The following is a 15972-nucleotide window of genomic DNA, read 5'->3' as shown; positions in this document are numbered from 1 at the left end:
AATCTTGTCTTCCTGTAACTGATCATACTCGGAGTATAGTTTAGACTTTACCTTGCAAACCGCCCACCATTCATTTCTATCTGACTTCCTTGTATTCAGATATGAAGTATAGTAAACTTGTTGAGCTTGCGATGCTAATATGAATGGTTAATATATTTCAAACCTTGATTTATTATTCACCTCCACAATGCCTGAGGCTTTGTCGACTCTTGTTGTTGTGGGATCAAACCAATGATACTTGAATAAAGTTACACCGTTATTTATGCCTAAGTAAGTCAACTCCATTATTTCTTCTATAACACTGTAGTAGTCAAGTTCATTTGAAGCATGTTTTCAAGATATAATTTCACATGAAAGGCATAATCAAATTAAAAATAACTGCATGCAAGCATGGATATAGTTCCATCAAACATTGCAATATATTCAAATCAATCATATCAAAACAATGTCAAACATGTATCTACAACAAACACACTCCAATATCCCGCTAACTACTACCACGACTAGCATGAAATCTGAACTCCAAAAATAAGAGCACTTCTATTTTCATACATTAAAATCATGCTTAACATGATCTCTGAACTCCATCAAAGCAGTCCTAGATATCCACAACTAAGTGAGTGTGTGAACAAAAAATTGTTGCATCCAAGAAATTAAATAACCTGTGATGTGCTTGCATCACTTACTCACCACGGGTATTTACCCGATTTGCATGCTATTGCCTTTGCATTTTTTTTCTTTTTGCATTTCATTTTTAGCCGCATGTGATGCTTAGCAATATGCATCATGTAATTAGCTCAGCTACGCATCTGCAAAGCACAATTATATACAACCAAGAAAAAAAAGGGCGGGGGGGGGGGGGGGGGGCAAAACGCCCCTGCGACTCTTGAAAAGGAGGAGGCAGGGGTCGATGGCCCCTGCCAGACCAAGACGAAAACAAGAGGGGGGGGGGGAGGTGCGATGGTCCTTGCCGGACCAAGACAAAAAAAAAAGAGGTGGGGGCGTCGGGGCAAAAGGCCCCTGCGGCTCTTGAAAAGGAGGAGGCAGGGGGCGATGGCTCTTGCTGAACCAAGACGAAAAAGGGGGAGGGGGGCGATGTCCCCTGCCAGACCAAGACGAAAAAAAGGGGTAGGGGGCGCAGGGGCCAAAGGCCCCTATGGTTCTTGAAAAGGAGGCCCGAAAAAAGGGGGGGGGGCTATCAGACCAAGACAAAAAAAAAAGTGTCGGGGGGCGCAGGGGAGGCCCCTGTGGCTCTTGAAAAGGAGGAGGCACGGGTCGATGCCCCCTGCCAGACCAAGACGAAAAAGAAAAGAATAAGGAGACAACACAGTGGGAGAGAGGGATCACCTGAGGGAGAGGGAGAGCAGATGGTGATGAGAGGAAACAAGGACGGGGGGCTTCGACGACTCAGGAGGCTCGAGAGGGAGAGAAACCAAGAGGGGGGGGGGGGGGTGAGGTGACCGAACGGGGTCGGTCGCTCGACGAGGAGGCACCGGTGGAGCTACCGAAAATGGGGCGGTGGTGGTCGGACAGGAGGATCAGCGGAGATAGGAGGGTTAGGGTTCGATTTGGGGGAAATCAAAGAGAGAATGTTGCGGCTTAGACGGGCTTATATCAAAAGATAGTGACAAAAACATTTTGTCTCAAACTCTGTCACTAAGTAGCGACTTTCTTAGCGACGAAAAACTTATGTCGCTAATCCGTCGCTACGTTGCGACGAAGTTTGACGCAAAACTTTTTCGTCGCTAATTCACTGCTAATTAGCGACGGAGTATGTGACAGAATGTTTCCATCGCTAAATCCTCAACAAATTTCAATTTTAGCGACGACTACTTTTCTCTCGCTAAGTTGTCACAACTTTGCGAAAGAAATAATCCATCGCCAATTTCCGTCACTAATTAACATTTTTCTTGTAGTGACAGAAAATGGCCAAATTAGGACTTTCATTGAATCAGTTCTAATGGACTCCCTAGGTTATGATCTAAACATTCTACAATGTTTTTGTTTTTTTGATTTTCTGTTTAACCTTTTTGTATTTCGAAATGAAGGGGATGATACCTCATCGGTCCTTCAATTTTCGTATTTTGATTACTGCTGATTTAATATATTTATTTTCTTAAAAAAAAAAGAGATCACACGAAGTTGATTCCAATTTGACTAGCTTAAAATATGATATTTAAACATAAATGGATTTGGATTTAGACCTCAATACTAAATTCAAATCCAAATTTGGATATTGAATTTGAATAATCAAGTTCGACTTCGGAGTTGGATAAGATCAGACGAAGTTGAATCTGATTCAACTAGCTTAAAATATGATATTTACACATAATTGGATTTGGATTCAAACCTCAATACTTAATTCAAATCCAAATTTAGATATTGAATCTAACTAATCACATTCAAATTATGGTTGAATGTTGGATTACATCTGACCCATTGACATCACTAAGTGCAGGGGTGGTCATCAGGCTAGCCTAGCCTGGCCTAACCCATATCCAGGCCTGACCCAGTTATAATTGTGTTGAGGCCAGACCCAAGCTAGATTCAGGCTATGCCCCTTAGATCTAACCTATTTAACCGGCCGGACATGTTCGGCCCTGTGCATTTTGCACATGGGACCTGCAACAGGGTCAGGTATCCAACAACTAGGGGTGGGCAATTGGCCGGGTGCCTTGATGGACCAAGCCGACCCATCCCGCCATGGGTCGGGTTTGGGTTAAGGTTTTAGGCTCAAGCCCGTTAGCTACCAAGCTGAAACTCGACCCATTATATATGTGGGCTGGATCCGGGTTGACCCATGGGTTACCAGGCAGGCCCGACGGGCCTAACCTATTTATTAATTTTTTAATAATATAAAAATTTTAAAAATTAATTAATTGTATAGTAACTTGATAATTATTATTATTTACCTAATTAGTTGCATTAATTTTATGAAAACTAGAAAGATAATTAGTTAGGTACATGGGAACTTGTTAATTTTTTATTAAAAAATAACCTATAAATGAGTTTGGGCGGGGCCCACTTCACATTGGCCCATTGGGCTGCTCTTCAAACCCGAGCCCATTAAGAATCGGGCCAAAACCTGTTCCGATAGTAAATGAGACTGACCGAGCTCTAAACGGACCGGGGCGGGGCTGGTTCGGCCCAATGCTCAACCCCTGCCAACAGCCCATCAGGCACCCAGCCCCATGGCTACGCTTAGCTAAGTGGAGGCCAAAAAGCTTTTTCTCTATGACAGTTTTGTAATTTAAGAGGCTTAACGAGGCAACCTTTGAGACAATGGTCAGTTACAATAATTCTTATTCCTTAAAATTTGAATTTGTTTTAACGTGCGGCACCCCTACCCAAGCGGTGCATCAACTACCTTTCAGTATTTCCTTATTTCATTTTAAGCAAAATATATGTTTCAGTACAGCCCAGTCATATGGACGGAGCCGACGGGCAGAAATCCCACTATTGGTCTGTTGATAAAAACAATTAATTTCGTAAAAATATATATTTATGACCAACGTGTCACTAGTATCCACCATTGTAATTAGATTACCACCACTACAAGTATGATCCTGAAGGACGCGCTTGGATACAACTGAGAGTGCAGAGTTGTGTGCCATTTTTTTTTCTATTGGATAATCCGTTGGGATAGTAAGTTTTGCAAGGAGATTTAAACCAAGAAAAATGAAAAAAAAAAGGAGGGTACATAACTGAATTAGATGTGCTTTGATTAAGTCATGAGAACATAGCAGGCAATGAAAATATAAAAGCATTTGTTCTGGAAATTAAAGAATCTAGAAGCAGAAGACAGGAAAACATAAGAATAAATGTTTTCTATGTTTCAGTACAGGGGGAACCAGGAACCAACGCCCATTGGCAAAACAGAAGATTATGCAACCAATGAAAGCTTAAATTGCTCACTTGTGTGTGCGTGTGACTACACTTTTGGATGATTTTTCTACTTTGCTAACGCAATTTAATAAATTTTCTGGGAAATCTGAGGCTTCGAAATACGGTTTATGTAAAAGGGAAAAAAATATGGGAAGATGAAATGCAAAAAGAAAAGACTATGGCAAGATGATACAAGTACTGAAGAAGAGGGAGGACGAGTGCATGTAAAAAGAAAAGACTATGGGAAGATGATACAAGTACAGAAGAAGAGGGAGGACAAGTGTTTTATAAATTCAAGCCGGAAAATGCTTGGTTAGCACTTTTCTTTTTGTACTATTATTAAAGGAGAGATCATTTCATTCAAAAAAAAAGGAGAGAAGTCACATGCTATAGCAGAAAACAGACGGCTAAACGTTTATTTGAATAGCTTATGTATCTTATTGCAAAGTAAAATACCGCATGGTTAATGTCTTTTCAGACTGTACTTCTGATATCGAATGGCATTCTTAAAGGAAACCAAATTAGGGAAGATACTACCAACCAATAAAAAGAAATGCACACAAAGGAATCTATTACTTGCTGACCGATTCCTATCTTTTAGAAGTGCCAAAGTATCATTAAAGGCATAAAATCTTAGGCAGCATTGTGACATGTATTTAGATGCACTCAACTCGGACTAATTCTAGGAAATGCAAACCTTAGAAATCATGGATTTTGTTGGTCATCTAATATGTCAAAAAAGCACACAGCAGCAGAAAAAGGAGTCTTTACCCTAAATTTTCAGTGTTGCAGAACAGAGATTGAAGCTTGTGATCACTTTGCTTGAATCTTGAAGTTTCCTTAAAAGGATTGTGGCACTTGTTTGGCTCATGCCCAACCAAATTTAGGTTACGGTGAGGCTAAGTTTGGGCCAGAAAAAGTAGACCACACGACCCAGAACCCTAACTTCCAAGCCATCTTGGTTAATTAACTGGCCTGATACTCATACTTTCAGGATTCTCTCCCCAGCTACTGTGAATACCCGAGGCTTGGAGGACCACTCACAGTCACTGGCAGGGTCCATCTCTCTCTCTCTCTCTCTCTCTCTCTCTCTCTCTCTCTCTCTCTCTCTCTCTCTCTCTCTCTCTCCCTCTTGTGGACCATATAACATATAGTTGGTCATTCAAACAAAGGGGCATCTTTGTCAATTGAGGTCCCCATAGAGCAACTAAGAGAATAATCACCGTGACTTTGCACGGAACGTCAGGCTCTATTTTGTCTGCTTGGACTCTCAACTCGCTGTGAACTGTCATGCTCCCTCCTCCCTCCTCACTCATCTCTCAAAATACTAAATTACCAACATAACCAAACTTCAGGAGAAAATGAAATTTCTACTACCAACCTGAAGACTCGCGCTTCGGAATTCGATGGCATGTTCAAAATCATCCTCTAAACATTCATAAAATTGGCAGGAATGAGGTCTGAATCTCACACATGCACCAGAATTTTTAACAACTCTATAGTTACAGTATGTGTAAAAATAGAGATGAATTCCGTTTCCAATTTCTTATTTGCATCACTGCTACGGTTTATGTCCAAGACGAAGTTCGAGGTCGAGTTCTTCGATGAATGCCGAGCTCCCAGCCTTCGTCGCACTGCCGGCCATTATTGCTGCGAAGTCCGATGTCCCGATTTGGTTGTCTGCCGAGGAGAGAGATGATGAAAGGAATTGCACCGACGAAGCAGGCGTATTGCCTGCTGAGTACTGAGAAACGGGAAGAAGTGTTGATGGAGAACCTGCGCATCCGGCGATCCCCGTCCGAAAGAATGATGCCGCGCCCGGCCCGGCAGCACCAGGAAAGGGGTACATCATACAAAGGCCGCCGGTTCCCGGGGTGGTGAACTCGCGGTGGTGAGGAAAGAGGAGCGAGGCAGGAGAAGGTTCAGGTGCAGCAGTGGGTGGGGAGGTGGGGGAGAGCTGGCAAAGCCGGGCACGATCGCGGCGGTGGACGTTCATGTGGCCGCCGAGGGCCTGCGCTGACCGGAATTCTCTCCGGCAGAAGGTGCAAGTGTAAGAGCGGGGTGGCCATGTCGAGCCCAGGATGCTCCCGGCGTCCTCCGCAAATGCCCGAGCTTCCCACGAATCGTTTGCATCATCTCCAGGCCTGTGCGTGCTCCATGATAGCCACTGGGTGGAGCCGGAGCGAGGCTCTGGTTGTTCCGCTGGGTTCATGCTGAGGTCGGCAGCCATGGTTGCACCAACAAGCTTCAACAAAGAAGGGAGCCAACGAAAATGTGCAAAGGGTGAGAGAGAGAACTTAAAGTTTAGGGTTTTATGTAGAAAGAAAAAGAGAATTTTGTATGGAAATATGACCCAAAATGGAAGCTCCGAGGGCACCACAACCCAGTTTTGATGTGTTGCTTGCTGCTGTGCCCTGACCTTTCTTGAACGAGAAGGTGGGCTGGCCTCCGTTGTTATTATTATTATTCGTTAAAGATTCAAATGAACCCCTAAGTTTTTCATCATAATTCAAAAATGCGTGTATAATAAACTTTTTTTATCTTCTCTTGTAAACTTCAATCTTTTTTCTCTACAAATTAACCAATTTGTTACCAACGGGGGCTCCGCTTATCTGATAGGAGCAGCTAGTGCACGTTACCTTGTGTTTGGGACGTTGCAGGTTCAAAACCCAATGGTGTAGTGTATGACTGGTAGGGGTCTGCCTAACCCCAGCTTGCCTTTAAAAAAAAAAAAAGTTAACCAATTTGTTACGGCATGATCAGGATGATGGTCATTTAAACAACAATACATTTTAAAGGTAAATAAAAAATAATAATAAATCCACCAAATTGTTGAAGGGTAAAATGGTCGGCATACAAGAACTATATAAGAATATATTCTTATTGTTGAAGAGTAAATTAAATGATAATATCGTTGTATAAACACCAAAATATCTAAGTAATAACTGTAATTAATTTTTAAACATCTTACTTTTATCAACATAAACAAAACTTTTCTAGTGCTCTTTTTTAAAATATCCAAAGTGTTAAGTGCCTTCTTAATTGTGCCAAAAAATTAGATGCCATTTTAAAAATTCTTGTAGAAATTACAAAGTAAAAAAGAAAGGTTAAGGTAGGGTAAAGATGAAAGTAAGTCACACGCCAGTCTCAGTGATTTTTCCTTGTTGTGCAAATGGACAGATCATTTACATCGGCCTTGACGCCAGTTTTTACTGCCATGCACTTAACCCCATCCAACCAAACCAACTTCATCTATCACTTTCTCACTACCTCTCACCACACGAATACAATACAACCCCACAAGTATTTCGAATTTACTGCCACTTGAGGGAACGCAGCATGGAAGATATCTCACTACTGATAGTTGTGTATCGTATATCATTATTTTGTAATCCTTTGATCTCCGGGAATGGATAGCAAAGAAAGATATCAGGAGTCACATGCATGTGCTCCCCCAAATGAAATTGCATTACTATCTACGCAGTGTGTGGCAGAACAAGATCTATAACGTAGATTCTTGAAATCGACCATTCAAACATGCTTTTGTGTGTAGTATTTTTTAGGTAGGAGACCTCCCCAAGTCATATGCCAGTTACCATTTTTAATTTTTTTTACTTCTAGAGAGAGAGAGAGAAGGGAGGTTTTGTGAGAAAAATATTTTTTTTATAAACAAGGAAAACCACACGTGTAAGACTGTTGAGGATGGATTTACGGGCATGCCCCGGAGGTAGGAACACGGATTGGATGGCTTGGATTGAATGTATGATGTAACCCATCATATTTCATATGATGGGATCAGTGTTCCCCAGGTAGGGCTGGTAATGGAGCTGGACGAGACGAGCTTGAAGTGTTCGAGCTTGGCTCATTCACCTGACCAGCCAAACCGAGTTCAAGATTATAATCAGACCGAGTTAATATGGCACCAAAACAGGGCCATAGCCAATATGGCACCTCTGAGCAATGTTGTTAAAAGCTGTCTGAATTAGCTGATTCAGATCAAATCAGCCCAAAGACGATTCAAGGCCGATTCAATTCATTTCTTTTAATATTTTTAAGGGGGTTACAATTTTTTTTTAAAAAATAATATTTTTATTTTTTAATGGCATGTGTCGTCTGATGATTAAAAGTTGATTGATTCAATTTGATTATATTCAATTCGATTTTTTTCATTTTTTAAAGAAACTGATTCACTTAGTCAACTGATTTTAACAACAATGCCTCAGCCCCGTAACAATGTGTGAACCATAACCGTAGTTTCTTCTCGTTATCAGATAAAAACAGAAAACAAAAACAAAAAAAGTGCTTATACATTCATCGGGGTGTCAACGGGTCAGGTTTGGTTCGAATTCAGGTGAAACCAGACCCATTTGAGATGATAGTACCGGGTCTGGACCCAGGTCCAATCAGACCCACCTTAAGAGAAACCATACTCGGATCCTATATGAATTACATGAACCACACCCGAACCATACCCAATAAAATAATATTTTGTATCCTTTTTACATTGAAAATTTGTGAATCTTAGTCGGAAGTCGGGTCAAGCCGGGGTTTGGTATGAAATTTCACAAACCATATACGGCTTCATATATTAATTGGAATCTCCGGGTCTGACCTGGATTCTAATTGGACCTTCTTATTTATTTTCAAACCCTAACCCTGTATGGTTTGGTATGGGTCGTTCTGGGCCAAACCCAAAATATTGACACCCCTCCACATTCATCTCTCAAACAATAAAAGCCCTAACCTCACTTTCTCATGTCTTCCACATGTCTCAAATTGGGTTGCTATCTGCTCATCTTGAAGATGCCAGGTATGTCACCTATGTGTGTAAATTGTCTAAATACTTACAAATAAAGAAATCAGTTTTTTTCTCTTCATTCCATGGCCACATATAATTCCCGTACAATATCTAAAAAGGTGCTTGATAGATAAAGAGGAAATTCCAATTTTTGTCTTGTTTGGAGTGAATGGTTTTATTACTTAGGAGGAGGATGTTTCCCTTGCCTCTCTCGATATCAACACAATTAGGGGATGCACTTGAGCCGAGCTTGGCCTAGCTCAGCTTGACTCGTGAAGAAAAAATGTGGCTCGGGATTGGCTCGAGTCGAGCAGCTTAGCTTGAGCTATTTTACAAATAATTTAAAATTTGTGTAAAATGCCTTTTTGAAAGAGAGGAAAATGGTGAGACTTGAACTAATGACAGTTCTAAAGATGACCAATGACTTTTACATTAAGGTAAGATCCTTTTTTGTGTTAAAATTTGCATACTATATAAATCTATTTTTTATAAGTATGTGATCCGAGCTTAATCGGGCTTACCAAGCTTATTCCAGTTGGAATGCACGTCTGTTCAAGCTCTGCTCATTTATTTTTTTGAATGAGTTTAATGAGAGCTTAAATGTGAGCCCAAGAAAAAGAAAAAAAAGAGGAAGGTTCGACCATTCTATCAACTAAATAAGCTAGACCTTTCCCCCATATCCAAGAAAAGGTAAAGACTAACTTGTTTGCATTTGTCAATCATATTACGTACAAACCGGGGGGGAGGGCGGGGGGGGCTCCCCTTCTCTGGCAGGAGCAGTTAGTGCACGTCACCTTGTGTTGGGACGTTCCAAGTTAGAATCTCAATGGTATGGTTGTATAACTGGTAGGGTCTGCCCAACACCAGCTTTCTGTCAAAAAAAATTGTCATTCATATTGATAAAAAGTAATATAAAAAATTTCCTTGAGAGAACGATAGAAAATGATATCAAGATGACCAAGAGGGTCGGCTGAATAAATACAGAAATACAGGCTGTAGACATATCATTCACAGCCTACAGATTCCTCTCTGAACAATCCTCCAAGAGTGAAGCAGATAGTATTTTTTAGACCATACAAATATGCAATGTTTCAAAAAAATTTGTTTAGTTGCCTATCCTGATCAAGAAAAGCATGATAATAGCAGAAGATTTTATCATATCATTGAATTCTATAGCCATTGGAAGCTAGCGGCTAGCGTTTGTCTGCTGTGGAAACCTGGGAGCACCTACTCCCACATACTAGGAGTCTAGGAGTCATGGTTGTAGGTGCATCTTCTAAATCAGACCTTATAGATGTACTCAATAATGCTTGTTTTCTTGCTTGTAGTTTTCTACTGTAGGTGACTCTGTCACCACTACACCCTGTTTTGTCTTCTCTTTTCATACATTCTTTTATTCAGGAGAAAAAATGAAACAGTTTTTCATGATTTTCCTTTTTCCTCTTTCTAGTGTTTGCCATCAAGTTTCCGATATTTCTTCACTCAAGGTGAGGAGCAAGAGAAGGCCAAGGCAGAATTCATTGAGGATCTGAAGACTCTGGAAGGTGCATTGAAAGGCAAGAAATTCTTTGGTGGAGAGACGATCGGATTGGTTGATATAGTAGCTGGTTGGTTCCCCTTCTGGATCCGAAGAATGGAGGAAATCCTTGTTGACAAAGTGGTTGAAGAAGACAATCTCCCACATCTTAATGTTCGATGACTTCCTCAGCCTCCCCTTTGTGAGTGAGAAGCTGCCTTCCCCTGACAAAGCGTATGAGATTCTCGGGGACCACCGCAACAACTTACTCACAAAATCAACGTAACCAGTTATGTCGATACATCCTTGTTGCTTTACCTATAGGATTCCTAGTTATGTTGAGAAGAATAATGCAAATAATTGAAGGAAATGGTGCCTATATGAAGACGTGCACAGAATCTCACCAATGAATAAATATCTGATATTGAACTACTACTTTGTATATGCTTCAGAGTGAAAGCACATTCTTGAGCTTCTCATTTATCTGTATTTCTTCTATGATCTGATTGAAGAGATTGAAGGCGCATCCCTGGCATGAAAAATTTTCATTCTTGGACTATGTTATGGGTGAAAGAATAACGATAATGTAAAGAAGCTTGCGTGATAACGATAATTGTAAACCTGCCTTTTTCAACTCACTCGATTTTTCATGAGTGCAGGGCTTTATTATATATTCAGTTATATAGAGATTACACTACACGATCATCAAATGTCAGACATTTGAGGGATAACACTATATCATGATAGAATATCAATATTTGAGAAATCGGTTGGATAACACTATATCACGATAGCAACGACATTTGAGGAATTGGTTGGATAGCGCTATATCACGATAGCAACGACATTTGAGGAATCAGTTGCATCATCTTAGGAATGGCAGCTGGACTTGATGAGTTGGCCTTCAATAGAAGAGATTGTTGCTACATTTGTGGAATCTCTACATTGAAGGAGTCGATATTGCGATGTCATCCTATAGGATCTTCATGTGTCATTATCGGTTGAGGATTGGTAATGCTTGGCTTATCACACCCCCACAAGGTCAATGGGGGCGCACACTCGTTGAGCTTGTGACGAAGATTGATGTATTGTGCTAAAGGCAGCGGTTTGGTGAGTCCATCTGCTAGCTGGTCATGAGAAAAAATAAACTAGACTTGGAGGTGGCCCTTGCGAACGTGATCGCGAACAAAATAAAAATCAATTTCAACGTGCTTGGTCCGAGCATAAAAAACAAGATTGGTAGCTAGGCAAAGAGCTCCGAGATTATCACACCATAGCACAAGGGTGTGTTAGGAAAAAACCCGAGTTCACATAAGAGAGAATGTAACCAAAGGAGATCAGAGGCAGCACATGCTTGGGATTTGTATTCGGCCTTGGTACTCGAACAAGCTATGGTCTTCTGCTTGCGGGATGACTAGGAGATCACATTGGGTCCAAGAAAAACAACAAAGCTAGCAGTAGACTTACGATCATCTGGACAACCAGCCCAATCTGCATCTGAGTAGGCACTGAGTTGAAGAGAGGAAGAGAATTGAAGGAGTAGGCCATGATGCAAAGTCTCCTTTAAGTATCGTAAGATTCTTTTGACAGTCGTCCAGTAAGCATCAGTCGGTTGATGCATATACTAGCATACCTTGTTGATCGCAAAGGCGATATAAGAGAGAGATAATGCAAGCCACCAACGATGTTGTGATAGAGTGTAGGATCCTGGAAAAATAGCGAGCTGTCGTTGGAGAGCTTGGAGGAGGAGCTCATAAGGGTAGAAACAGGTTTGGCATCAGCCATGCGGGCCTGCTGAAGTAAAGTTAAAGTATATAGCCGCTGAGAGAGAGTCATGCCCGCAAGAGAATAGAACACCTCGATGCCATGAAAATAACTCAATCGCCCAAGATCCTTGATAGAGAAGGCCACAACAAGATGCAAAATAAGATGAGAGATTTCAACCGATGAATTGCCTATGATGACGATGTCATTCACATAGACTAAAATATAAATAATATGAGTGCCTTGCTGAAAAATAAAGAGTGAAGCATCTGATTGAGAGATAATAAAACCATGAGAAACCAAGTAGGAGTTGAGGCGCTAGTACCAGACCCATGGAGCCTACTTGAGACTATAATTAGCACGATCAAGTTTACAAACATGATGAGAAAACTGAGGATGCACGAAGCCAGGCAGTTGTCTCATATAAACATTTTCATCTAGAAACCCATTAAGAAAAACATTGTTAAAATCCAGTTGGTGAATGTGCCACTTGAAGGGGACCACAATGAATAGAACCACACAAATGGTGGTTGGCTTAACGACAGGACTATAAGTTTCAAAGAAATTAACACCTTTTTTATGAAACCATTTAGCAACAAGACAGACTTTATAACGAGCAATAGAACCATCAACATGCCTTTTGATGCGATAGACCCACTTATAGCCTACTACGTTCAATTATGGTTGTGGTGGAACAAGATGCCAGATGCTCTTTTATAAGCGAGCATCATATTCATCTTCCATAGTAGAACACCAGTGTGGATGCTTTAGAACTTGGTTGTAGGTGGTGGGGTGAGGCTCAAGAAGGTGTGCACTAAAGGCAGTGTGAGCAATAGTGTATAAAGACGCAGAGAAAGACTTGGGTTTAAGTGAGCCTGTCATGGAGCGAGTGACTATGGGATGAACGTGATCAGTAAGATGAGCAATTGGCTGGGCAGGGATGAAAGGTACCGGCATGGGAGAATTGGCCACAGGGTTAGGAGAAGCGGAATCAGCTAAGTTGAAATCGGGTGAACAAGTTGCAGGGGAAGAAGAGGGATTAGGCGGGTCAGGCACAAGGTCAGAAGTGGATGAAGAAAGTGGGGGATCAGAAGAGGGTAAGGGATTGACTAACACCACCACGGGGGAAACACCCCAGTGTGTAAGATTAGACGTAGAGACAGGAGACACTACAAGAAAAACGTTATTTAGCGATATAAATTTATGATGGAAATAATCCATTGCAAAGTTACAATGGATTAGCGAGAGAAAACTATTCATCTCTAAAATTACAATTAGTTGCAAAATTTGTGATGAAACAATTCTGTCGCAAACGCCATCGCAAATTTGTGATGGATTAGCGACAAAAAAATTTTGTCTCACACTCTGTCGCAACTTCACGATGGATGAGCGACACCATTTTTCTATCGCTTCTCCTTCGTAAATTTATGACGGCGTTTGCGATGGAATTTTTCTATCATTAAATTTTCCATAAACCCCTAATGTGAGCCCCTTTCTTTTCCCTTTATGTTTCATCCTGTCGCTCGCCGGCCATCGCCCGTCGCTCATCGTTCGCCGCCTGTCGACCATCGCCCGTTACCCATTGCCCACTGCTTGCCACCTCCTCCTTCTTCCCTCACTCCATCTCTCTCGCCACCATGTGCCGCTGCCGACGACCCTTGAGCACTCTCCCTCTCGTCACCTTTCCCGACCCACCATCGTCAGCGAGCACCACGTTGACACGACGGGGCTCTCACCCTCACAGTCATCAGTTGTATTCCCAAACAACCTGACTCATTGACAGCGCCTCATGGTGCGATAGGATCCAGACACGACGGGGCTCTCACCCTCTCTGGCGCACCCTTCCATGTGACTTGGGTTTAGTTCGTCGCTGAAGATGCTTCTACAGACTATAATTTGGAAGGCTAAGCCTACCAATTCTCAAGATAGGCTATTCTTGGTTCGCTCGTCGTTACTAGGGGATTCCTTGTAAGTTTCTTTTCCTCTGCTTATTGATATGCTTAAACTCAGTGGGTGGCCTCACCTGACCTAGGGTCGCTAAGTTGAGACGAGAAATCACCTTTAGAGTTCCAGCAAACTTTTGACGTTTCATGCGAGCTGCGTCAATCCACCGCACACAGAGTGCACATCTATGGTAATCCATCGCTTGCCTCACCGCATCGTGTCATGAGCCAACATTTTAGCCGACGGCACATCCATAAAAAAGGCACTGCAAGTCAATCCTTTATTTGTACATTTGTGCTTTGCAGGTACGTAGTTGAGCTAATTGCGCGATGCTTAGTGCTAAGCATCGCATGCGGTTAAAAATGTCATGCAAAAAGAAATAAGAAAAATGCAAAGCCAAAAGCATGCAAATCGGGTAAATACCCATGGTGAGTAAGTGATGCAGGCACATCAGAGGTTATTTAATTTCTTGGATGCAACACTTTTTTGTTCACATACTCACTTAGTTGTGGATATCTAAGACTGCTTTGCTAGAGTTCGGAGATTATGCTGAGCATGATTTGAATGTATGAAAATAGAAGTACTCTTATTTTTGAAACTTGGATTCCATTCTAGTCATGGTAGTAGTTAGCGGGATATTGGAGTATATTTGTTGCAGGTACATGTTTGACATTATTGTGGTATGAATGAGTGATTGTATTATCATATTTGATGTGATTGTATCCATGCTTGCATGAAGTTATTTTCAATTTGATTATGCCTTCCATGTGAAATTGTATCATAAAAACATGCTTCAAATAAATGTATCGTGTTGATGAATGCGATTTCATTATTCTAAATATCCTTGTGATGAGTGTAAATATGATCTGATGGTTTTGCACATGAAAATATTAAGTTATCAATGCATACATCATAGTTCTTACGATTGAATGACATCATATATATATATATATATATATATATATATATATATATATATATATATATATATATGTGTGTGTGTGTGTGTGTGTGTGTGTGTGTGTGTGATATATATCAAATCATTACATCCACCATCAATGCATGATAAATTAGATATTTTCTTCATCATAGCATTCTTATGATTCTCTTTTAACTGGTTATGATAATATCTGTAACATCATAGGATAAAATTGCTACAAACCATGAATGGATGTACCGTAGGATAGTTGACAATGAGTTATCGCTTGAATATATGGATGGTGTTGACAGTTTTATTGAATTTACAACAGCAAGTGTCAGTACAGTGGATCCCACCGGTTGGATCAGGTACGCCTGCACGATGTGTAAGAATAATCGATTTATACAACCTCATGGCGTTAGACATCACCTATACATGAAGGGTTTTATGAGTGATTATCAGAATTGGATGCTTCATAGTGAAGCATTTTGAAACAATTTTGATGCAGGGGTGGATGTGGTGCACGATAATCAATATATGGATTTGATATTTGATGTCGCAGGACCAGAACTGGGTTCTGTTATGGGTCCTAGTCATGTACCAACTTGGGTAGAGGAAGAAGCAGCAAACGATGCAGCTAGTTGATTTTATGACTTACTTAGAGATGCTGATGAGTCACTTTGGAATGGTTGTGAGAGTCACATTATCTTCTCTGCAGTTCTTCAACTACTAAATTTGAAGTCCGAGTATAATTTGAGTCAATCATGTTTTAATCGTTTGTGCTCTATTGTGAAGAGTATGCTGCCCAAAGATGAGAAATTGCCACAAAATTTCTATCGTGCGAAGGTTATGGTCAACGCTCTAGGTATGGGGCATCAAAAGATAGATGCTTATCCAAATCACTGTATATTGTATTTTAAAGATCAAGAAAATAGCAGATCATGTCCGTCATGTGGGCATCCTCGATTCAAGTCAAAGACAAGAGGAAATGGTAGCACGAGGTCAAAAGAAGTGTCATACAAATTGCTCTGCTACTTCTCTCTCACCCTTAGATTGCAACGATTGTATATGTCTTCGAGGACAGCTAAACACATGAGATGACATACAAATAAAGTTCGACATGATGATGACAAGATCACTTATCTT

General features: G+C 41.0%; 1 protein-coding gene across 1 annotated transcript; it reads right to left on the bottom strand.

Annotated features, from left to right (window-relative positions):
• Window positions 1–5446: 5446 nt before the first annotated feature.
• On the bottom strand, window positions 5447–6115 carry LOC149845363 (uncharacterized). Its single transcript, XM_089987719.1, has one exon. It carries the CDS (start codon window positions 6113–6115, stop codon window positions 5447–5449), a length of 669 nt encoding a protein of 222 aa, XP_089843845.1.
• Between the last annotated feature and the right edge of the window lie 9857 nt (window positions 6116–15972).

Source organism: Nuphar pumila, chromosome 2 (genome assembly GCF_984573655.1).
Source record: "Nuphar pumila chromosome 2, dmNupPumi1.hap1.1, whole genome shotgun sequence".
Classification (NCBI taxonomy): domain Eukaryota; kingdom Viridiplantae; phylum Streptophyta; class Magnoliopsida; order Nymphaeales; family Nymphaeaceae; genus Nuphar; species Nuphar pumila.
Note: the sequence above shows the minus strand (reverse complement) of the source record. Positions and strands in the feature narration are given on the sequence as shown.

Bases quoted from the DNA above. Each gene is read 5' to 3' on its own strand.
- LOC149845363 (XM_089987719.1), bottom strand. From the start codon at position 6,115: ATGGCTGCCGACCTCAGCATGAACCCAGCGGAACAACCAGAGCCTCGC.